This window comes from Mesoplodon mirus, assembly GCF_964341445.2.
Source record: "Mesoplodon mirus genome assembly, chromosome: 12".
Classification (NCBI taxonomy): domain Eukaryota; kingdom Metazoa; phylum Chordata; class Mammalia; order Artiodactyla; family Ziphiidae; genus Mesoplodon; species Mesoplodon mirus.
In genome coordinates, this window is record NC_138988.1 from 84871153 (window position 1) to 84894824 (window position 23672).

The 23672-nt window shown below is 42.8% G+C and overlaps 3 protein-coding genes across 3 annotated transcripts; 2 read left to right on the forward strand and 1 right to left on the reverse strand.

The window, feature by feature from the left end:
- Window positions 1-15787: 15787 nt before the first annotated feature.
- On the reverse strand, window positions 15788-16168 carry LOC309813786 (histone H2B type 1-L-like; the record flags this gene model as incomplete). The annotated part of the gene is made up of 1 exon (XM_082638923.1): window positions 15788-16168. The coding sequence occupies one exon, from the start codon at window positions 16166-16168 to the stop codon at window positions 15788-15790; it is 381 nt and encodes a 126-aa protein (XP_082495049.1).
- Window positions 16169-16472: 304 nt separating this feature from the next.
- Window positions 16473-16887, forward strand: LOC309813903 (histone H2A type 1). The gene has a single exon (XM_082639095.1). The coding sequence runs from the start codon at window positions 16482-16484 to the stop codon at window positions 16872-16874; it is 393 nt and encodes a 130-aa protein (XP_082495221.1). The 5' UTR covers window positions 16473-16481; the 3' UTR covers window positions 16875-16887.
- A 1105-nt stretch (window positions 16888-17992) lies between these two features.
- On the forward strand, window positions 17993-18403 carry LOC309814039 (histone H3.1; the record flags this gene model as incomplete). Its single annotated transcript, XM_082639369.1, has 1 exon — window positions 17993-18403. The coding sequence occupies one exon, from the start codon at window positions 17993-17995 to the stop codon at window positions 18401-18403; it is 411 nt and encodes a 136-aa protein (XP_082495495.1).
- Window positions 18404-23672: the final 5269 nt, after the last annotated feature.

The window sequence follows — 23672 nt, forward strand, 5'->3', positions numbered from 1 at the left end:
GGCCTTGGAGGTTCTTCTACAGGTGCTCAGGGAAGTAAGTACTGGGCATGTAACAGAAATGATCTCAGCAGATGATCTGATTTTGTGAATTAACATGTTGCTTTCAAATACCTTCAATATACATTACCTGCTAAAGAGAAAAGCCCCTTGCCTTTGGATCAATTCTGTTTTCTGGGTCTCAGTTCCTCCTCCTGAAAATGAAGGAAGTTAGGCCAGATCTCATCCATCCCAGGAAGCCTTCCTTCTGAGAAATTTTTTCCTCGGTGCCACTGAGGTGTGACCAGACCATAAGTCCTAAGTAGCATTATTCTTTTCTCTGACCAGCTTGTAGCTGGAGGACTAGCCCAGTCACCTGTCTCCCAGGACTTGGGGACCCCAAACTACAGAAGAGATCCAAGGGCCACCCTCATGCTCACCCCACAGGACTCCCACACGGTTTCCTGATGTGGCTCAGCCCAGCTCCTGCCTCTCCAAATCCAACTTCAGAAGAACGTTGGTTTGATGATCGAACGGTCATTCTAGAGAACTAAACGGCCCGTACAGTCATTGCAACGGTCAGGGCATGAGTTTTTGCTTCAAGTGACGGGTCAGGGCGTGCTGGAGGCAGGTTGGGGGTGCAAGGGTTCTTTCCACCCTCTCTGCGGGACAAGCCTATGCCTACTGCGCTGGCTCTGGTCCAGCCTCAGTTCTTCTCCTGGTTGTGCTCCGACCCACATGATGCTGGCAGGTCTCTCCTGGCGCTTCTGATTGGCTGCCCACCTCACTCGGTTCCCTGACCCTCTCACATCCATCCTTGGACCATCCTTTCTTACCCTAGCTGCTAGGTAACACCGTGCTCATGGAGCCTGGTGTTGACCTCCGCCTTTTTTCTTGAGCTCATACATTAGATACTTAGATATTTGTTAACCTGTCCCTGCTCTTTATGTTTAATTCTTCTGTTGGTTTAATTATTATAGTTTATAAGAAATCTTACTATCAAATCGGCCAAGACCAACTTTTTCTTTTTTGTAAAAATTGTACTGTTCTTTGGTTGGCTCTTCACATTTCCCTAGGAAGGTGTTCAGAGAATGCCTCCCCAAAATATCCATGCTGGCATAAGGATTATTTTGAGCTGAAGTCAATTGAGAAGAAGCAGACAGAAAAACTCTCCTCTCCCACTCTAGCAGGAAGGGCAGGAGGATTCTTAATCACCAGAGACAACTCTAGACTCATCAGCCCAGAGAAGGCATAGAGTTGGATCCTACCACCATAGTGCCATATAAAAATTTTGTCACCCTAAAGATTTCCTTGTGTGGCCCCCTGCAATAACCCTTTTGAGTCACGGCCCCTTACAAGATTAAGAAGGAATGCTATCTTTTAAGGACTTGTCTTGGTGCTGGGAGAATGTTGCTCTTTATGGTTGAGCAGGTTTGGCCGATGCATCATGCTGGTGCACAACGCACAGTGGAGGGGAGAGAGGAGGCCAAAGGGCAGAGAAAATTTTTTATGTTTAAATTTTTCTTGTCTTGCTGTAAAATGTGAATTTTATTTCACATTACTAAGTCCAGATTTGATTTTTTTTTTTTTTTTTGATGGCCTAACCCTTCAGACGTTTGCAGAGCTTGTGGTCAGAGTGTTGTCTCTACTGCTATCGCTGTACTATTGTCCCTACAGGTTCAAAATGACGTCACTTGTGCTAAAGCCCATGATACTAAACCTGGACTTTAATATCTGACTTTGCTGCTTCTGCCTTCCCCAGAAATCTTATTCGACCAGCTTGGAATTTTCTGGTCAGCACTAATGAGGTAATCTGTCACATGGGCCCTCTCCATTCCTCCCCCTCTCTGTAGGAAGAGGAAATCTGCATGATAAAGACCTCTGCTATTTCCTAACCCCCTCCCCCACCAAAAGAATTTCCTGGCCCAAAATAACATTTTCTTTTCTTTCGCTAATGGCTTCTTTGCCCCACCTTCCTTTGTATAAAAGCCTTCCATTTTGTACCTCCTCAGAGAGCTCTTCTAGTTGTTAGATGGGATGTTGCTCTATTCATGAATCACTGAATAAAGCCAACTAGATCTTCACATTTACTTAGTTGAATTTTGATTTCTTCTTCTTTTTTTTCTTTTAAAACTGCAAAGGTCCCCTTTCTCCTATCATGGTAGTTACTCTCTCCTCCTCTCACCCTTCCCTCCTCCAAACCCTGCAATAATCCACTTGGATAGAGCCTCTCCTTACTGAGTCTGGATTAGCATTTTATTTGACAATATATCCTGGATGAAAAAGTCTTTTATCAGATAAGTTAGTTGTAAATATTTTCTGCCTGTCTGTGGCTTGTCTTTAAATTCTCTAAACTGTGTCTTTCACCAAGCAAAAATTTTAAATTTTGATATAATGCTGAATTGTTTGCTAACATTTTCTTTAGAATTTTTCTAGCTATAAAGGAGATTAGCCTATAATTTTCCTTTCTCTCTTAATCTACTTTAGATATCCTTAAAATCTGGAGCATTTTCCCCCTTGCTTCTTTTAAAAAGAGTTTGTGTAAGGCTGTGTTCTCTCCTATGAGGTGGTTGGAAGGAAAAGGGGACTTGGGTCATGTCACTGTCAGGAAGAAATTTTCTTCTACTCTTCTAGGTTCTTGTGGCTGGTCTAAGAATTAAATTGACATGACACAGATTAAAAGTGTAACAGGGAAGAACAAACGCTGACTCCATGTTGGATCTGTTTCTTTTACTTTAACCTTTGCTCTCTGTTGCTTTCTGTTACTGTAATCACTAAAAGGATGTTGTCTATAGCTATTAGCATACATAATGACCTCCATCAGGGAACCCTGCCCCCCTGCCTAAATGTTAAACTGAAATGCCTTTGTTCAGCTCACAGGGAAACATTCTGACCCTGCTCACCTTCCAGTGGCTGCAAGAAAGAAGAAATTAACACATCCCCTACCCGAGGCTGGTCAAACTAGGAGATATTTTGCAAGACTTATGGCCTTTTAACTTTATTTCCTAACCTCCGCCTCCCCACCTCCTTCTATAAAAGAAACTAGCATCCAGACCCCAATGAGATGGTTCTCTAGGACATTAGTCCGCCATCTTCTCAGATGCCCAGCTTTCCGAGTAAAGTTGCTATTCCTTGCCTCAACACCTCGTCTCCCGATTTATTGCCTTGTCTTGTGGTGAGCAGAGTGAGCTTGGACTCGGTAACAAAAAGGAGACAAAGTTTAATAATATGTATACATGGAAGAACCCAGGAAAACTGAGTAACTTGCCAAAATGGCCAAAGTTCCCACCTTAAATACCGTCTTCAGCTAAAGATAAAAGAGGATGTTGAGGGTGAGGAGAGTCTGTTATGGGAGGTTACCAGGAAAAGCATAGTAAACAAAGGTGATAGTGATAGAGATTTGTCATTGTCTTCTCCATTGATAAAAAGTTTCTAGAGATTTGGTCATTCTCCTCTTTCAGGTACAGGCAGGGAGACACACTTACAAATAAAGATTTCCCTTAAAAATGTAAATGTTCCATATAAAAGGGCAGCTCCTACTTGATTTTCAGAGCCCTCCTCTGAAAGTTCGTGTGCCCGATGCACAGTGAGGCCAAACAAACTGAAAGTTTGAGCAGAGAAAGGTTTATTGCAAGGCCATGCAAGGAGACAGGTGGCTCATGCCCTAAAAAGCCCCAAGCTCCCTGAAGGAAGTTGGGGGGAGGGGGGAGGGTTTGCAGGGTCCGTGATCAGCTTGTGCACAATGCTCTGACTGGCTGATGGTGAGTTCGCAGGGTGGTGTCACAGGGGTTAACATTATCAGTCCTTAAGCTCCAGGAGGCCTGGGTCTATGTGCTTACGGTCCTCAAGCAGTTAACATCTTCCATTTGTTTGAGAGGGGGAGGTTTTTTACATCTGCAAAACAACCCAGGAAATGTGCATCAAATGCTATTATCTAGGTACTTCAGAGAGGATCTAAAGCAGAGGATATGGAGGAAGGCCTGTCCTGGGAAGGCTCCATGGGGTCCTGCTCCTTTACATCCCTTGTCTGCTGTTTCTCAGAATATAACCGGCTTAAAACAATTAATATGCCAAAGACATATTTTAGGGTGGCAAATTCTGCTCCCCTACACTGCAACAAATATGGGCTAGGCGTGGAGTGGAAACTCGGCAGGTGTTACAGATCAGAGACCACTGTCTCTGCGTGACCTAGCAAATATTTTTTAATTAAATTAATTTATTTCTTATACAGCAGGTTCTTATTTGTTATCTATTTTATACATATTAATGTATATGACCTAGCAAATATTGGTTTATCAAATAGTACCAAACTGCAGACACAGGAGAAGCTCTGAAAACTGAGTAAAAGTTCCGCTTTTGTAAGAGACATATTTATAAGGGAAACCTCTATCTGCAAGGATGTCTCCCTCTCTGTATCAGGAATAGCAAGATAACCAAATCTCTAGAAACCGTTATCAATGGAGAAGGCACTGACTTAAATATGCATAACAACCATACCCTGGTTGACCCTGCTTTGCCTGAAAACGGCCCATAACTGATCTAAACCTGGTCACGATCCTTGTCCTTCAACAGGTCTCAGTAATTAATGATCTAAAGGGAACAAAAGAATGCAGGAACAAAGGACTGTTATCAGGCAAGAGAAGTGACAATAGCAAAGATAGTAAATCAGTGGTAAAGACTCCCAGTTCTGTTTCTGTGGTAAAGATTAGCCTGAAGCACATTCTCCAGCTGGCTTGCAGAATTTAAATCCAAGTGCTCAACCACCAGATCAACTGGAGCCTAAGGGATGATGATGTTGACCCTTTATGACCCTTGTGACTTTGACTAAAGCTGCTGACCTTTGCCCCAATTCTAGGCTGAATTCTCCTCTGTTCAAGCTCCTTCATGAATATGCATGTACTCTTAGCTTAAAATTTCCCCAGTTTTGCTGCTCTGGGAGACACTGCTTTGGGAAAGAGCCCTGGTGTTCTCCGGACTTGCTGCAAGTAGTAAATCCTTCCTTCTCCTGATCTTTGGTTTGGTTGTGTCTTTTGGCTATACTCGCTGAGAGGTGAACCCAGTTTTCGGGTAACAACAGATGTAGAAAGAAAGCTTGGAACTTCCCTTTTCTGACTAAAAGCAGAAAATTCTGAGAAATGAGGACTGCCATAAATCCCTTCTCCAGGGGAATTTTATGACCATGAAGAAGATGGAAAGTCAGCACCAAGATGAATCTGCACAAAGATACTTCACTAAAATAACCCTTGTGTTCTATTAATTTTCCCGTGTATTTTCTTCCCACAATTTACATATCTGAAGCAAGGTCCTGGTGCGACACGCCAGCGGCAGATGGCTGGCAGGACACGCCAGTAGTCTTCGTTCCCAGGGGAAGAGGGAGGTTACAGGTTATGGGGGAATTGACATCCGATTGGCTCATCGGTTGCCAGGGAAACCAGCAGAGGGCTGTGCCCCTCACCGCTCCTTTGATAAGCTATCATAGTGGAGATAGTTAACGATCTAAAGATTAGAACAGTCACTAGATGGGGCCGGGGCAAGTACATAGGTATTTACTGATTAGGATGTATGATTAAGAGGGAAGGTCAGTCAGGTGAGTAGGGTGTAGATGAAGCAGGCACTGGTCGAGTGGGGGACGTAGGTACAGAGAGCAAGAGAACAGCCACCTTGGGTGGCCTAATCATACAACGTGTGTGTAGGTTGGGGTAAGGCAGGCATGTAGGGCATTGGACATGATTTTAAGGAATGTAGGTTGATCTACACCTAGTTATACATTAGCTCCCATCCACCCCACCCCTAAACTACGCTGAGCCCCTGAGTGGGGCCTTCATAAAAGAGAAGCTGCAGTTCCTGAAGTGGGTGATGGCAGGAATGAATGAATGAGAAGTATGGAGAGGATGGTACTTAATGAAGGCCACCTTCCAGGTTAAAAGAGGGAGAGCAGAGACCCTGGAACTACTGGATCACGGACTGTTATCCTAGGCCCGAAACCTGAACTCGAATGCAAATGTGTGTATGTGCACACGTTTCTAAGGAGTTTATCCAGGTCTTTCATCAGTTCTTACAAGGATCTGTGAACCACCTGTTAAGAATCCCCCACCCTAGACTTTAAGGGGAGATGGTCAGAAACAGCAGACCAGCGCCCTTCGCTTTGAGCTATGGTGAGCTTTTAAACGGTGTGTTTAATTTGAGTTTAGCCCTTCTGTCTGTGCTGAGTCTGCAGAATTTTCCTGAGAAAGGGACTGTCAGGGAAATTTGTGCTTCAAAGGAAAATTATAGCGCACCCTTTTGTGTCATCTGATTCTGTGAGAGCTATTTTAGAATTCTGTAGATTGTAGATATCTGATAGCAATAGAAAATAACTCCTGTCTATAGACATGCAAATTAATTGTCTACTGGTGGGACATTTTCTCCCTCTCTAGTCCACCCTCCCCACCAGTCCCCAGCCGTGTAAAAGCCGGTTTGGGCCCTATTTACACTTTAATTTCGATATTCCTGATCTATAAATGGCCTCCTTTCTTCGAATTCTCCTTTGAATTGTAGTAACACCTCACCAGTTACCTCGTTAATGAGTTAAAATTTTTTCAAAGGGATTCAGTTTTATACTTGTATGAGAGTCACGATTGTATATTTTTGGGGAAAATTACCCTTTAATAAGACCTTTGTTCTTTATTTGACTGGAAGGAGTTTCTAGTGCCACCTCCATAACCATGGCAACCGAAGCATAAGGCAAACAAACCCACAGAATTCCTAAATCTCCCACAGCCTACTATCCTTTGGGGTGACCAGAGGGGAACAGCACTAGGCTCCTTTCCCTTCCCCTTCCCTCTCGTTCCTCCCCTTCTTCCTCCTTTTGCTCCCCACCCCCTTCCCTTCCTCTCTTCGATTCTCTTCCTCCTCGATCCTCCCCTCCCTTTTCTTCTTGCTTCCCGCCCCTGTACCCCTTTTTTTCCAACTCCCTTACCTTCCACAACCCGCCTGGACGTGGAGCCCCTACACACACACACACGAACACACGAGCCCCTACACATGCGAGGGCGCCCGCGGCCCAGGGTCCAGCATCGTGGGGGGGCGGCTACCGGCCGCTGAGACGCGCCCGAGACCCGGCCGCCCACACCCGGGCCAGCCTCCGGTGTCGCAGGGGGACGCTCTGAGCTTGCAGTGGAAGGGAGGGTTTCCTGAAAAGAAGGAACATTACAAGTTTCTAGTCAGTAAGAGCAAAAAGTAAACATTTTTTTCGGCAAGAAAACTCAGATTGCTTCGATGTAGCGATAAAAATAACAGGTAAAAGCCATGTAGAAAGTGTGCAGGATATTGCTGCGTGAGCATTGGTGGTTCAGTGGTAGAATTCTCGCCTGCCACGCGGGAGGCCCGGGTTCGATTCCCGGCCAATGCAAGGGACCTTTTGTTTTCAAAAAATCCTTCCAATTTCGAAAATGCTCTGGTTTTGAACTCGGATACTTTCTACATTCGAATTTTGACCTACTCATATATTTTGTGACCATAAGACCCGGAGTCACGTCTGCTAGGTGAAAGGGGCAGGCTGGCTGGAGACGGGGTGTTTTCCTAAAAGAAACATCCAGTTTTCTGTGTTCAGAATATATGGAGTCAATCTGCTCCGGATTCATTCTTCTGTTTGAAGCATGAGTAAAGGCAGCGAATGGGCTCTGAGGGAAAGAAAACTGGTTCCAACTTATAAAAACAGCTCCCTTTAAATAAAAATATAATAAAGGAATTACTTTTAACAGCTGTTGTTGCGTTTAGCAGAGTGGCGCAGCGGAAGCGTGCTGGGCCCATAACCCAGAGGTCGATGGATCGAAACCATCCTCTGCTAGATGTTTACGGGTTTTTTTTTTGGGGGGGGAAACGAGGTTCCGTAGTCTTAGCAGCCCAGTTTCCCTTCTTTCTGTACCTCATGAAAATGTGGGTAATTCAGGGGTAGATTTTTATCCCAAGAAAATTTTGAGACGAAAATAATTCACAAATCAGAAAGTCTCTAATGTCAGGTGCCCCATCTCAGAGAGCAGAGAATTAATATTAATCCATCCGCTGAAAGGTGCCCATCTTTACCTACTACTGTATTGTAAACGAGAATTTAAATTTAGAGTTAAAAAGAACCATATATAGCTGATTTCAGTTTCAGAGATTTAGTTAAAGGGAGTTGGGGTTTATTTAAAATGACAGTTTTCAACAATCTCTCCCCCCTGCTCTGTTTTCCTCCTTAGCACTTATCACTATGTAATATATATATCACTATGTAATATTCAGTATTTAGTCCCCCTGTGGTTCCTGTAGTATCTACAACATGGCCTGTCACATCTTGGGCATTGCTCGTTTGTTAAATCCGTTAAAAGCTACCATTTCTAATACACCAAAGACGACTATTCTTTGTTATTCTTCACCTTCTTCTTTTACCTTCTAAAAAATTACAAAAGAGTACAAAAATTACCACACAGAATCTATCTACTATTTAACATTATGGTATATAAACTACAAATGTCTTTTATATTTAAGGAAAACAACAACAACATAAAATTGAAGTACTCTTCAGCTGCAAACCCAGTCCTAATATCCCCTTTCTCAGGGCAACTCTACCATGAATTTGATGTGCATATCTCCCATTCCTTTTTTTTTTATGAATAATTTTTATTTGCAAAGAGTCTGAGAAAAACTCATATTAAAGTTTTCATTTAAATAACACAATGCTTATTTTCAAAAACATTGACAAAGTGCCCACATAAAAGGCTTTCCTTTATGATACCATTGACAGTAAGTCTATTTCTATGTAATAATCTATAACCAAACATATGAGTATACCTAATGTCTACCTAAGTGTCTGGACTGAGAGGCCAAAGGGCCATATTTGATTTTCAGTTGGTTCTAAAGTGAAGGCAACATCTTTATGAACCTGGCAATAGCGGTTTTAGAAATCCTGTCATTAAAGTTCTCTTATCAACTGTATTTAGTTTTTTTCCACATGAAAGTCCTATCACAGTAAAGAATCACTTTAGGTACCAGGTGAGATCTCATTTCATTTTCAGTCTTGCTTACGTGGATTCCCATGGCAGACACAATTTCCATCTGAGGTATTTCATTAACAAGCTTTTTAATCTCACAGATCACCAGAGGAACATGTGATTAATCAAAAGGAAAAAAAATTGCCCAGAAAGATGAAACATTAGTCACTATTTTCTTCTGGGTTCTATTTAAGAAATAAATTTTCAGTTGGTTCTTGGATATTGTAACCATAGATTAAGCATCTTCTTGCAGTGTCAAATTCATGCTTACCTAGAATTTTATTGACATGCATAAAAATGAAAAGAGAAGAGCTCTATTATGATAGTGTCGACGAACAATTAATCAGCTGATCTCAGAAAGAAATGGAAAACTTTATTCAAGCCAAATTGAGGATTATAACCAGGGAACAGCCTCTCAGAAAGCTCCAAGAACTGTTCCGCCCATTAGAAATCAAAACACAGTTATACAAGTTTTTTGAGACAGAGGGCTGTACATCAAACGACGTATTATTGACAGTTTACACAATTCAGATCTGCAAGTACGAAGTTGTGGGTCATCATGGCTCCTTACAAGATCAAGAAGGAAGGTTTTCTTTTAAGGAGTTGTCTTGTTGGTGATAGGAGAATGTTGTTCTTTACGGTTGAGGCCAGTATTTCTGCTGATGGGAGTGGTTTGGTGGATGCATCATACACACAAGGCACAGTGGAGGGGGGATGGGAAGGGGGAGGGAGGTGGGGGGTGGGGGCGCGGGGAAAGCAGCCCAAATGGCAGAGAAAATTTTTTATGTTTAAATTTTTCTTGTCTTGCCATAAAATGTGAACTTTATTTCACAATAGTCATTTTATTGTGGGGCCTCCAGGCACACTCTCTGTGTATAGCACAGCTCCCACAAAAAGCATTTTGCGAGATTGAAACAAAGTTTGTCATCTGTTACATTTGTTAGCAGTAGCTTCAAGTGACCGGCAAGAAGGAGATTTATTTTTAGAAACAGATTATTTCTGCTGGAAGAGAGACTTCAGAGATCACTTTTAGTTCAGGAACAGACCAGGAAGATGAGACCGTCCAGTAAATTACACAGAATGTGGTAGCAGTGGCGGCAGGGTTGGGTGGTGGATAAAACCCAAGCCTTCTGATTCCGCAAAGTGTTATTCTTCAATTATAGTCTTCACTTCATAGCTTTGGATGCCGACTATAGAGATTTCCAAATCTCAGAATTTCCTAGAGAGGCCTAGAAACTGCTTGTGTGGGGCAATAATCCGCTGGCTGAGAGTTGAGTGTCTATTCAATAACGTTTGGAGGAAGAAAATGGGACTCAGACCAGTTTACCTTTGTCCTCCTCCTTCCTGTCCACACCCATCACCTGGAATCATTTGCATTTTATTAATTATCTACAACTTACATTCTATCTCTGAGTTGTAAAATAGCCTAATCATTCAAAGGCAATCAAAGATGCACACCTCCATAGATCATATAATCCTGGAGGCTCAGCCACCTGGCGCCACCCCACCGGGCAACACTGAAAGGACTCCCTGGGAGCTGTCGACTGAAAAAAAATGCACAACCTAAAAGTGGAGAATTATGTTTTATTCCGTGGACCTTCTGAGGACTTAAGCCCAGGATGCAGCCTCTCAGATAGCTTTGAGGGACTGCTGTGAAGAGGTAAGGGAGTAGCCAAGATATACAGGAGTTCAAACAAACAAACACCTGGTGGTCTAGCATCAAAATATTACTGCTAATTAAAGAAAACCAGATATCACAAGTTAATGAATTTAGCGCTTTTTTATGTGTGGGAAGATGCAAGAGTCTGGGCTCATTGAAATCATTCCTTTGATATGTATCTTAACTACCTAGGGCCAGTATCCTGCTTTTCTCCATCCTGAAGCCCCTCAGGGTGCACAGTCCCTGCGGGGCAGTGGCTGATGGCTTGATGGCTGCGGTAAAATCCTTCATTTACTGATATGGCAGGTGACATTTTTTGTCCACAGATCCCATTCACACACTTCCAAGTTTGGTAACTTATTCTGACAACTCATACACATTCTGTTAATAATCCTCCTTTCCCCTTTTACTTCTCCGATGCCAAGTTTTCATTCTCAGGCCTGCTTTTATTGCTATACTGACCAGTGGAATTCCAGGATCTAGCCTTGAAAACACAGACACTTTTTAGTGCTGGAGAGAGGAACAGATCCTGTAGGGCTTCGTAAAATGGCTATTTCTGATGATGTTCAAAGAGGTTGACCTCAGAGATTGTTACTATGACCTATGTTACTACGAAGTAACATTTAAATTGTAAAAGCCTGTAAGTGATTGTCTTTCTCAAAGAAAATGTCTTGCCCTAGTAATAAGCTGCTAATTGGCAGCTCCTTTTTTCCTCAAGATCTTTATCTTTTTGATATTTGTTAATCAGAAGAAGACAATTGTTTTTTCCTACTTCTCCCATATGCGTGGAGATAAAGTAAAAAAATATTAAAAGAAATCAGTGATTCACTAGAGAGCTGATTTCAACAGAATTTGAGTCTGTGCCTCATGTAAATAGAAGAAACAAGGAGCTAAAGGAGAGAGAGGGGCAAGCTGGGTTCAGGGAACAAGGGTGGGCCATTTGCAGAAGGCAGTGGAACCAGGAAGGGAAGAGGTGGAGCTTCCGCTAAATCCTTACCGCCTCTACCTTCCCCTTTCATTTTATTCATTGTAAGACAGGAGAAATAAGAACAGTTACTAAAAAAAAAAAAAAAAAAAAGGAGAAAAATTTGAAAGGACCAAAGAAAAGTAGGTAGAGGAGAATACATCACAGTAAGACAAATATAACATAATTAGAAAAGAATGAGTTTATTTATTAACTATTTAATCTACAATAAACTATTCCAAACAACTTTCACCACTTTTACCTCATTGTTGGTAGGGAGCTGAAATTTTTTAATTATTTGTTTAGTTCACTTTTTTATCCATTTACTTAAATTGGAAAAAAAAAAAAAAAAAAAAAGAGCTGTTGAATGCCTGCTGTGTGTCTGACCCTCTGCTCTGTCTAGAGCTGCCAAGTGAGAAACAGATTCTTTTCAGTTGAGGATTTAGGAGGATGGGGAGATCCAGGCATTTGATCTGGGTTTTGGTGGTATGGAGAGTATACTGGACAGCTTGACATGGACACAGAAATCTCTGTTAATGTCCAGAGTTCTCCAGCTGTGGGATTAAGGGTTTCATGAAGCTTTCAGGTGTTTTTTGTTTAGTCCACACTATTCTACATTTTTTATTAGTTGTGATGAAATAAAATTCATATTTTATGGCAAGATAAGAAAATTTTAAAGATAAAATTTTTCTTTGCCTATTTGGGCCTCCTCCCTCCCCTTTAGTGTGTGTTGTACATCTGTATTAACCAGATCTCCCTAGGAGATAACATTCCTTATTAATCTCATCAAGGGTCACTATTCCTTAGGAGATAGTCATAATCTCATAAGGGGCCATGATGGCCCTGACTCACTACTTGATTTGTATGCATAGATCTGGATTGTGTAAACTGTTAGTAACACGTCATTGTATGTACAGGTCCCAGTCTCAAAAACTTAACTGTGCTTTGATCTTTAACGGGTGGAACAGTTCTCAGAACTTTCTGAGAGACTGTTCCTGGGTTATCAGCCTCAATTTGGCTTGAATAAAATTTTCCATTTCTTTCTTAGATCAACCGATTAATTTTTTTGTTGACAATTGCCAATTTTGAAAATTTGAAGTATTCCTTATTAAAATGCAAATCCTCTTGAAAAAACTGAAAGACTCACTGACCCTGAGCCTGCAGCCCCACGAGGCAACAGTCAAGTGAAATCATAGGGCATAGGCTCTGTAGCCTACAGTTTTCTGCAGTTCCCACTGGTCCCCTTAGTTTCCAAGTGTTAGTTGGCATTTATCAACATCCTTGTGCTGTGGTTGTTTGTAGGGTAGTATTAAGAGAACAGTGAAACATGCTACTAAAACTGGGAAGGTGAAATACAGTGTCAGAAGTCTTTGTACTTCAAGAAAAATAGCAAAGAGCACCTTGTAGCCAGTTTTGCTTTTATCTGCTAGGACCCCATGAGCATTTGACTTTTAACCTCTGGTTTAGGGTATATCACAACTGTCTCTTTAGCTGCAGTTAAAGCTAAATGTAAACATTTTATGAAAGACAATTTGGAATAGAAAGTTGGAATCAAAGCATGGAAAAAAATGGCCTAAATGCTGTTATGGACTCAATCGTGTTCCCTCAAAATTCCTTTGTTTTGAGCCCTAACCCCAAAGTAACTATATTTGGAGATAGGGCCTTTAAAGAGGTAATTAAGGTTAAATGAGATCATAAGGGTAGGGTCCTAATCCGAAAGCCCTGGTATCTTTATAAGAAAAGGAAAAGACTCCAGGGGTGCAGACACACAGAAAAAAGAGTGTGTGAGGACACAGCAAGACAGCCAGCTGCAAGCCAAGGAGGGAAACCAGTCCTGCCAACACCTTAACCTTGGACTTCTAGCCTCCAGAACTGTGAGAAAATAAATTTTTGTTGTTTAAGACACCCAGTGTGTGGTATTTTGTTGTGGCGGTGCTAGCAAACTAATACAAGCATTTTAATAGGATGTTTGTTTGGACTTAGGCAGTAGAAACTGTCAAAGCAGGACTAAGAGACAGAAACATTTGGAAAGGAAAGAGTCTACCTGCAAAGAGGTCAAGAGTCAGACTTTGAGGAAAACACACACACACACACACACACACGTATTTAAAATGGTGTGTGTTGGAGGGGGGAGCTGCAAAATGACTGAGGTTACCACGTGCACATTGGCCTGTTCATGGTGGACAAATTGCAACTCACATGGTAATCATTATCTTGACAAGTCCTGACACATTTCTTCAAAGAGCAGTCTAGCAAAAATCAGGGTATCATTGTTCTGTCAGGTGTTTAGGTTTACAGAAAACATTCAAGTATTTATTACTTTGAGGACCAGAACTAGGGTGAACATGACCCTATTATTTTTTACTTATTTTAGGGTGCAGAATATTTTGATTTCTTTTTAAAATTTTATTCCTTTTTATTTCCACAGCTCTGACCAGAGCACAAAACAATACCTCTCTCCCTCTCTCACATGCGCACAAGTGACTCTTGAAGTGACTAACAAATCCGGCGGTTAAAGGGAGACAGAAATGATCACTCTTCTCATCCTAACTTACTGTTAGTAAAAAGTTGAAGTTAGGAAGCATTTCAGTTGGATCTGGAAAACACGACGCCTTGGATCGGTCCTTCTGTTTTCGTGCCACAAGATGGCAGAAGAGGGCAATACTTCTTATTTCACCCACTCTGAAGGTAATTATCCCTCTGGTCTCTTTACAGTGGAAGAAAAAAATCTCGGAAAAAGCAAATAATAGAAAGAGGGGATGAATATGATGCTGATGAGTTCAGGATGAAATTAGGGGACTGCTCTCCACCAAGTAGGGTAGCTTGTCGGTGGGTTTTGTCGCCAGCTCCCAAGACCTAATGACAGGGGCGCAGGGACTGGAAAAAGAATCTCATCTTAGAGGAGTGAATGACAAACCCGTATATTTTGCAGACCCATTGACCTGTTGACATAAATTCCTGGAGGCTTGTTGTCTGTGACAGGGACAAGACTGTTCGTCTGAGATAGGGTCTATACCTACAACTTTAAGGGAAGTGACAATAGGGAAAGACAGGAAATGTTACAGCCTGGAGGGGGGATGTGGTAGTAGGGGCTTATTTTGCTGTTAATGGGGGGAAAAAGATTTACAATAGCAGTCATTTACTGGTGAGAGGGGATGACAGGGTAGAGGAAAATGTTAATGCCTCCAACTGCAAAAAAAAAAAAAAAAGAATTTAGGCATTGTTGAAAGATGCAGGGGAGGGGGGAATTGAAGGACTTTCGATCATGCCTTGAGAGACTCCATTCCCTAATATTCCTAGCTAGCCCATGCGTTAAGTAAATACGCCCTTCTCTTAAATACTGAGTTCTCTGACTTCTATCGCGGGATTTTAAATCGTGGACTCTAAAATCACTGCCAGGTAACTACTCCCTCGGCCTAGCGAGTCCTGGCATATCTCCTTCCGGCACATCGATTAAACATTGGAAGAACGCGGCTTTCCCAAATTGCTGGGTTCCTTGTTCAACCTTTTCTCCTTAAGGAACGTCCCTGACCTTTAATATTCCCGTTGCACTTTAACATAAACCATTTCAACTCACCCTAAGATCTCCGTAGGATAGACAGGTCTAATGTTACCGCACCCATTCTGTAGTGGATGAGAAATAGACACCAAGAGGTTAATTTCGCCCAGGATCCGACTGCAGAACACAGTACCGTTGTCAGCTTTATGGCTCTTGGCTCCAGAGCCCGGTGCATTTCCGCAGATAAAGAAAGTCATCCTTTTACTTTCGAGAAAATCTCTTCAAAACGCACAACCCTGATGGCAGACTATCTGGCCAATTGCAGCCCACGGCGGGCTTTTCAAAAAGTGCATCTGCCCAATCAGAGACGGGGAGCGTTCCTTGCGTTGAAAAAGTGTAAACAAAAGCGAAATTTTGGCTATTGCAGCTGAGGGCAAAACTGAAAATCTTTTTCAAAGGACGCCAAAGAATCCATACTAAACTTGCATGACACTGCATAAATGCGTATACTAGAATGTTTACGGAGGGCTTAAGTTTTTACCCCGTTTTCCGCTCCCAAACCAACCCCCTACTCTCCCGAGAAAAACTAGACTAACAAGCAAGTGCACCAGCTATTTCTCTGAAAGTGTAGGTGGCTCTGAAAAGAGCCTTTGGGTCACGTGTGGCAGCGGGCCGTCTCACTTGGAGCTGGTGTACTTGGTGACGGCCTTGGTGCCCTCGGACACGGCGTGCTTGGCCAGCTCGCCGGGCAGCAGCAGGCGCACGGCCGTCTGAATCTCCCTGGAGGTGATGGTCGAACGCTTGTTGTAATGCGCCAGGCGCGACGACTCGCCCGCGATGCGCTCGAAAATGTCGTTGACAAATGAGTTCATGATGCCCATGGCCTTGGACGAGATGCCGGTGTCCGGGTGGACTTGCTTCAGCACTTTGTACACGTAGATAGAGTAGCTCTCCTTGCGACTGCGCTTGCGCTTCTTGCCATCTTTCTTCTGGGCCTTCGTCACCGCTTTCTTGGACCCCTTCTTCGGAGCCGGGGCGGATTTAGCCAACTCAGGCATGATGAAAGAAATTACAAGATTCCCGAGAAGCAAAGAGAGAATAGTGAATCGGTCGAGTCCTTTTTATTTACAAATCCATATGCAAATAAGGCTTAGTAAAGTTCTTCGTCTGATTGGTGAATATTATGATGACGTTGCTTGAATATTGTCCAATCAGAACACGCATTATTAGGAAATGCATTTGTCTTGTTTAAAATGGGACAGCAACTCTGGCCAATGGAATAGCTTCTTTTTCGCGCGCAGCTGCGGTTATAAGTTGGGCGTTTTTCTTTCTCTTTAGTCTTTTTGGTGTAGGTTGCGCAAGCGTTGCACTATGTCTGGACGTGGCAAGCAAGGCGGCAAAGCTCGCGCCAAGGCCAAGACCCGGTCCTCGCGGGCCGGGCTCCAGTTTCCCGTAGGCCGAGTGCACCGCCTGCTCCGAAAGGGCAACTACGCCGAGCGGGTCGGGGCCGGCGCGCCGGTTTATCTGGCCGCGGTACTGGAGTACCTGACGGCCGAGATCCTGGAGCTGGCGGGCAACGCGGCCCGCGACAACAAGAAGACGCGCATCATCCCGCGCCACCTGCAGCTGGCCATCCGTAACGACGAAGAGCTCAACAAGCTGCTGGGCAAAGTCACCATCGCTCAGGGCGGCGTCCTGCCCAACATCCAGGCCGTGCTGCTGCCCAAGAAGACTGAGAGCCACCACAAGGCCAAGGGCAAGTAAGGTCTGAATTAATACTCCCATCTCTAAGAACAAAGGCTCTTTTCAGAGCCACCCACAACTTCTGTGGAAGAACTGAACACTGTCCTGAAACCTATCACGAATCCCTGGCTAAGTTTACAGTACTGTACGTTGAAATAATGTAGTCCTCCTATTGATTTGACCGAGCATGCGTTAACTCATCTGGTAAAAACTAGTTTGCTCGATTGTGAAACCATGAAATGGCCGCATTTATTGTCCCCTCCCCAGGAACACATTTCCGGTGATTATTTGTTCCAGTAAATGTTAAATATGAAACCAGTTTTGTCTTGTTTCTGGGTCTTCATCGTTAAAACCCGATGGTCCACTAGGTAACTAAAACTGCCCCTACTCGAAAGCTCCTTTCAGAGCTACCCCTATTTACAGAACAACACCTAATCACTGGTCAATGTAAACGTATCATTACTCCAGGCCTGCTAAGTACACAATTTACATATTAAAGTCCAATCAGCCATTTGATTGCATCAAAATCAATTAATGAAGTCAGATAGTCATTTACTAGTATTTAGTCAAGCACACATCAAGCTCCCCCTTCCCCACACCACGCTGGGCAAAGTTCTGTGTTCAGGAGGCCGGTGTGCCAGAGTCTATTCTGAAATTCTTTTTTTAGGTCTTGGTACAGTCATTAAAAGTAGATCCTGATGCAGTTATGAAATGGAACTACTATTTAGAGAGACTAGCAAATACATTATTTTGCTGTAATTTCCCCCCACATTATCTGAAAAGGGAAAAAGTCTCCAATGAAAAAATGCATTTCTTTTAGGACAATTTAGGCGCTGACTTCCACAAATTCTGAGCCAGACTCGTTTTTTACTGGTGAAACCTTAACGTTTTGGTCGAAAACCATAAACTCAGGATGGAGTACAGCCATAATTATTTCCTGCGAAAACAGAAATCACAAAATTAATAGTATGGAAAACAAAACCTTTTCAGAGGCGGTAAAAACCAAATGAAGATAGAATTAAAAGCCAATCAGGTTACTCCCGCAAAGTTCTGGCCAATCAGGATCGGATCGTCTGTATAAAGTCTGGTCCTGGAAACGCTCAGCTGCTTGTCTCGCGGCATTAGCATAGAGGCGAAGCATGGCTCGGACCAAACAGACAGCTCGCAAGTCCACTGGCGGTAAGGCGCCGCGCAAGCAGCTGGCCACCAAGGCGGCCCGCAAGAGCGCGCCGGCCACGGGCGGCGTGAAGAAGCCGCACCGCTACCGGCCCGGCACGGTGGCCCTGCGCGAGATCCGCCGCTACCAGAAGTCCACGGAGCTGCTGATCCGCAAGCTGCCGTTCCAGCGGTTGGTGCGCGAGATCGCGCAAGACTTCAAGACCGACTTGCGCTTTCAGAGCTCGGCCGTGATGGCGCTGCAGGAAGCGTGCGAGGCCTACCTGGTGGGGCTCTTCGAGGACACCAACCTGTGTGCTATCCACGCCAAGCGCGTCACTATTATGCCCAAGGACATCCAGCTCGCCCGCCGCATCCGCGGGGAGAGGGCATAAACTGTCCTTTCTAATCTGGCTTGGGCGTATTTGCTTCCTCCCAAAGGCTCTTTTAAGAGCCACTTCTGTCCTCATTGAGAGTAGCTGTTATACTAGGATGGGTATTTAGAAAATGGGGGAGAAGGGTTCCCTTCAGAAACTACATATTTATCATGCAAAATGAGTATACAGAATACTTGTCCAGACTACACACACATACCGTGTTCATTTTGTTAGCTATTTAAAAGGACTTGCTGAACAGCAGCTTATAAGGGCAACAGTGTCTCCAGCAATAAGGTCACCTGGACCCTGAGTAATCAAAGATTTCACTAGAAGGAGTAAGTCAACAAAAGAACTTTCAACCAAGTAAACTGGGATTCAGAGCATAAATATTTATTAGCCAGTCCCTCCCCCACTTCGGATATAGTCGGGGTGCGGAGTTCTGGTTGACTGTTACGTGATGTATTCGCAGTGCATGGAAGGACATGCACTTTGCATGCCCTAATCAATTATTGATTTGAACTGTCCAGGGTCCCAGGAAGGCCAGAGTACATCTTGATTAAGCCAGACAATGTTGGTGGTTTGCCCGGGATCTAACAGTAGTGGGCTGACTTCTAATGTACTAATTCAGTTTCTTTTATACAACTCCAAAAAGAAAGAATGAATCTGGCTGAAGCTACAGGGTGTTCAAACTAAGCATTTTTGTTCTCATGAGAATTGCATTTCTAACTGTTTAGTAGTACCACCTGGTAACCCTACGGGATAAAGCTCTGAACTGTTTACTCTCCTTCACACCCATTCCAAGATTTGATACTGTAAAATTAACAAATTAACTGTTTTTTATCTGACAGCTTTCAGGAGACTCCTAATGCAGATGTGCACGAGGAGCAATCCACAGGCACTGTGCATGCCATCAACATCTGGTGACTTCCCTGAGGCAGAAGCCACAGTGAGCCCGTTTGGGACAGTAATACCCCCCACACCACGTGTGCACTTCCCCGTGTCTCCTTATCCCTTACATGAGGTCACACTCACAAGTATGAAATACTAGCTCCAGGAGCGTAGTCTCCCAACTCTGTGTGAACCTGTTGTAAAAGTCGAATTTTGCCCCCTTTTTCCCACCATATACATATAGGGCCAAAGATCTTTTCGTGTTCACTGTTGTTTCTGCAGAATAGAAAAAGCCTGACACAGGCAGGTGCTCATTAAATTCTAGTTGAATGAATGTATACCTGATTAGCAACCTTATAGACACAGATAGCCTCAGTCACTGAGTGCTTCCCACCTTCTGCATTACACACTGCATCACAGATTCTTTTTGAATTCTATGGGGAGTAGATATAATACTGACGACAACAATTATATAAAGCTTTATAGTTTCCAAAGTATTTTCACATGTCTTTTCACATGTGAACTTGGTAATAGCTCCCCGGGTTTAGATGAGGCACATATTAATCCTTCACTCGCTCTAGAAAAGTCTGTCTTTTCTAAAGGTAGCCAAGTATTGGGAGGACAAAGCCAGTAAATCTGTTTCGGATTCTTTCAACAAACCCTGAAAGGGGACGAGATCTGGGTAAGCCTCCAATGACTGTAGGTAAATAAAGGAGGAGAAGTCGTTTAAAAAAAAAGAAAGAAAGAAAGAGCTGGGCAGAAAAGCCTGATTTCCTCTAAGTGGAAAGGCAGAAGTCCTCCTCAGCAAGGACATCTGCTGGGATTTGGGAGTCTTTTGAGATCTGAACTTCAGATCTCAGAGGTGTACTATGGGTCAATGAGGACATGTTCTATTTGAAGCCTAAATTTGATTGTAGAAAAGGTGGTTTTAGGAAATATCCAAAAATTCTTTGATAATCTTCCCTTCAAAAAATGGAACCTAGGGAATTCCCTGGCGGTCCAGTGATTAGGAGTCCACACTTTCACTGATGAGGGCGCGGGTTCGATCCCTGGTTGGGGAAATAAGATCCCGCAAGCCACGCAGCGCGCAGCCAAGAAAAAAAAAAAAGGAACCTAATTCTTCTCCCCTTGAATGTGAGCTGGATTTAGAAACTGGTGTGGCATAAAGCCAAAGTGACAATGAGTACTTTGGAGACTAAGTCATAAAAGGTGCTGTGTTTCCTGCTTGCTCTCTCTCAGGTCACTTGCTGGGGATGGGGAGGGGGAACCCCAGCCGCCATGTTGAGAAGATATTCAGGCAGCCCTGTTGAGACACCGGCACGAAAAGAAGCTGATGCATTCTCCAACAGTCAGTGGGCAAGTACCAACAGCTGTGTGAGTGAGCCATCTCTGGCCCAGTCAAACCTCATGTAACTGCAGCCCCTGCTGACTGCTTGACTTTTCACTTCTTGAGAGACTCTGAACCTGAACCACCCAGCTAAACTACTCTCTGATTCCTGACCTTCAGAAACTGTGGGATAATACATTTGTTGTTTTAAGCTACTAACTTTTCTGGTAATTCACTACACAATAATAAATAACAGATGCAAGAGAAAAAACAAGAAGAGTTAGGAGTTATCTGACAGACTTCACTGGTCTAATACAAGGGAATAAATAAAATATAGTGGGCACATAATAAGAAATTCTCTTTCTTCTGAGATCAAGAAACAAATAAATGGCAAAAATAAGAGCTGAACCCAAGAATCAGTCCATACCTGGGCACACCTGTGCCAGGATCCCCAACAGCATTTTCTAGCTTTATTTTAAAAAACAAACAACAACAACAAACAAACAAGCAAATCCAGAATAACCACCAAAACCAAAGGCAAAAAATCTGAGTCCTTTTTTAAAGCATGACTTGCAGAGTACCAGTGTCTTAGTCTGCTCAGGCTGCTGTAACAGAACACCATAGACTAGGTGTCTTATAAACAATAGAAGTATTTCTCACAGTTCCGGAGACTGGGAAGTCCAAGATCAAGGTGCTGTCAGATTCAGTGTCTGGTAAGAGCCTACTTCCTAATTCATAGATGGCTATTTTCTCATTGTGGAAGAGACAATGGGGTCTCTTTTATAGAAGCACTAATCGCATTCATGAGGGCCCTCCACTTATGACCTAAGCACCTCCCAATAACCCTACCTCCAAATACCCAATACCCTCACATTAGAGATTAGGTTTCAATATATGAATTCTGGGGGAACAGAAACATTCAGTCTATAGAAACCAGTCTGTTTTTAAAGATTAGAAGCTTAGGAACTGTGTTCTTAGCCTCTGTCCCTGTTGTAAACCCAAGAGGGCGAGGCAGTAGAGGACACTTATCCCAAGGCACCCACACCTTCATTTTGATTCTTGTTTTCTCAGTATCCAACCCTGCAGATGCTAGTAAGTTGAAGTGAATGAAAGGGAATCAGAGTTTCTGGCAGCTATTGTTTGATATATTTCAGGCATGATATCTAGCTAAATTAGGAGACACTTAGAAGGGACTATAAAGACCATGGTATTATAAAAATTTGGAAACAAGGTAGGACATTATATAAAACAAGGAGGGAGTGTTAGGCATGAAAAGCTGTGTATATTAGAGAATACATTTAGGTTTTGAGAGAGTTTCAGGAGAAAGTAAGGGGTTTCTTAAAGGGTTTTGCAAATCAGATTTCAAGCCATGAGCAGACAAGAACAGGGCAGAGTGAACTTCAAGAAAGAGGGTGTGAGGAATTCCCTGGTGGTCCAGGGATTAGTACTCAGTGTTTTCACAGCTGTGGCCCGGGTTCAATTCCCTGGTCGGGGAACTAAGATCCTGCAAGACTCCTGGCACGGCCAGAAGTAAATAAATAAATAAAAAGAAGGTGTAGTAAGATGAAGAGAGGAAGAGGCCAGGAAGGGCAGTAGATTCTGCATCTTCAAATTTTTTAAATTGGTCTTGATAGTGCATGGAGGCATAAATGCTTAAGGAAACTTTAAAGATGAAAGCAAGGATGGTGATTGCTTTGAGGTAGGATCAAGAAAGAAGGGAAACTTTATGCTTCCAGTAAGGTTCCGACCTGGTAAAAGGCCAGTCTATGTGGAGAAATAAGACTGTATGGAATGGAAGGAAAGATTTGAGAGGTTAAGTTCATGGATTTGAAAAGACTCCAAATGGCTAGTGGTGTTTCGGATTAGTGTGTGTGTGTGTGTGTGTTTGGGGACAGGAGAAATGAGAATTAGGAAAGGTACTAGTTACTAGTCAGTAAACTAATTTTGAACGAAGAACAATAAAAGAAAAAAATTAAAAACAAAAAAGAAAAGTAAGAGATGTAAACACAATCTACCAGCTAATTCCAAAGGTTTAAGCAAAACAGAGAAAACAAAATCAAGTGTCAAGAAAATAAACGTGTGGCACATCAAATTGAAAATACAGTAATAATGGAAAGGATTGAGCCCAACACTTGGAACTAAGAACATTAAGAATTGTCAGCCAGACAAGTGTGAATCAGTAGCAACCCTCAGAACATTGGAAAAGCAAGTAAACCTACCTCATTTATTCATCTGATTGAAGGGAGAGGAATTCTATGGACTGTAAAGCATTGCCAACATTTCTCTCAGAAAAGAATATCTCTCCTAATGTGAGAAACAAACAAACAAACTCCTAAATATTTGTCCCAATTATTCAACAAGAATTTATCAGGCAATATCATTATTATTTGCTGAGAAAGACAAAAAGGAAGCATTTGAACAGTACTTAATTTAAATAAGATAACATTCTCAAACTTAATTTTTTTATTGAATTATATTTGATTTACATTTTATGTAAGTTTCAGGTGTACAAGGTGATTCAAATATATCTATATATCTATGTACATACAGATATCTATCTTTTTCAGATTCTTTTCCATTATAAATTATTAAAAGACTCAAATTTTTTAAGCTGAGAAATCTGCAGTCAGTTTGTTTCCTCCATGAAGGTGGGAGAAGAAACTTAACAAACTATTTTAACAAAGAGAATCACACCTTTGGGACACATGGATGTGAATATAAATATTTCCAGGGCAAAGCATTGGCAACTGTATTTGTAAATTAAAGGCATGGAGTTTTTGGGTGCACTTGATTTCTCAGTTCAACAAAGGAGAGAAGCGAGGGGGGGTGGGGGGAAGGGCGGTAATCCCTGAGAGGCATTTTTACTTGTTCATGGACTCACCAAGGAAACTACAGGTAAAAGATGACCTTCCTCAAACAGCTTCCTGAAGTGTTTCTAAGTGAGGTGAAGAAAACTTGAAAAAGCCAGTACTACCCTCCAAAATATGGCAGCCAGTGAGGGAAGGGAAAGTAAGGTGATAGGATGAGTAAGGAAAAGGGGAGAGCACCGACGCTGAGAACGGCGAAAAACCC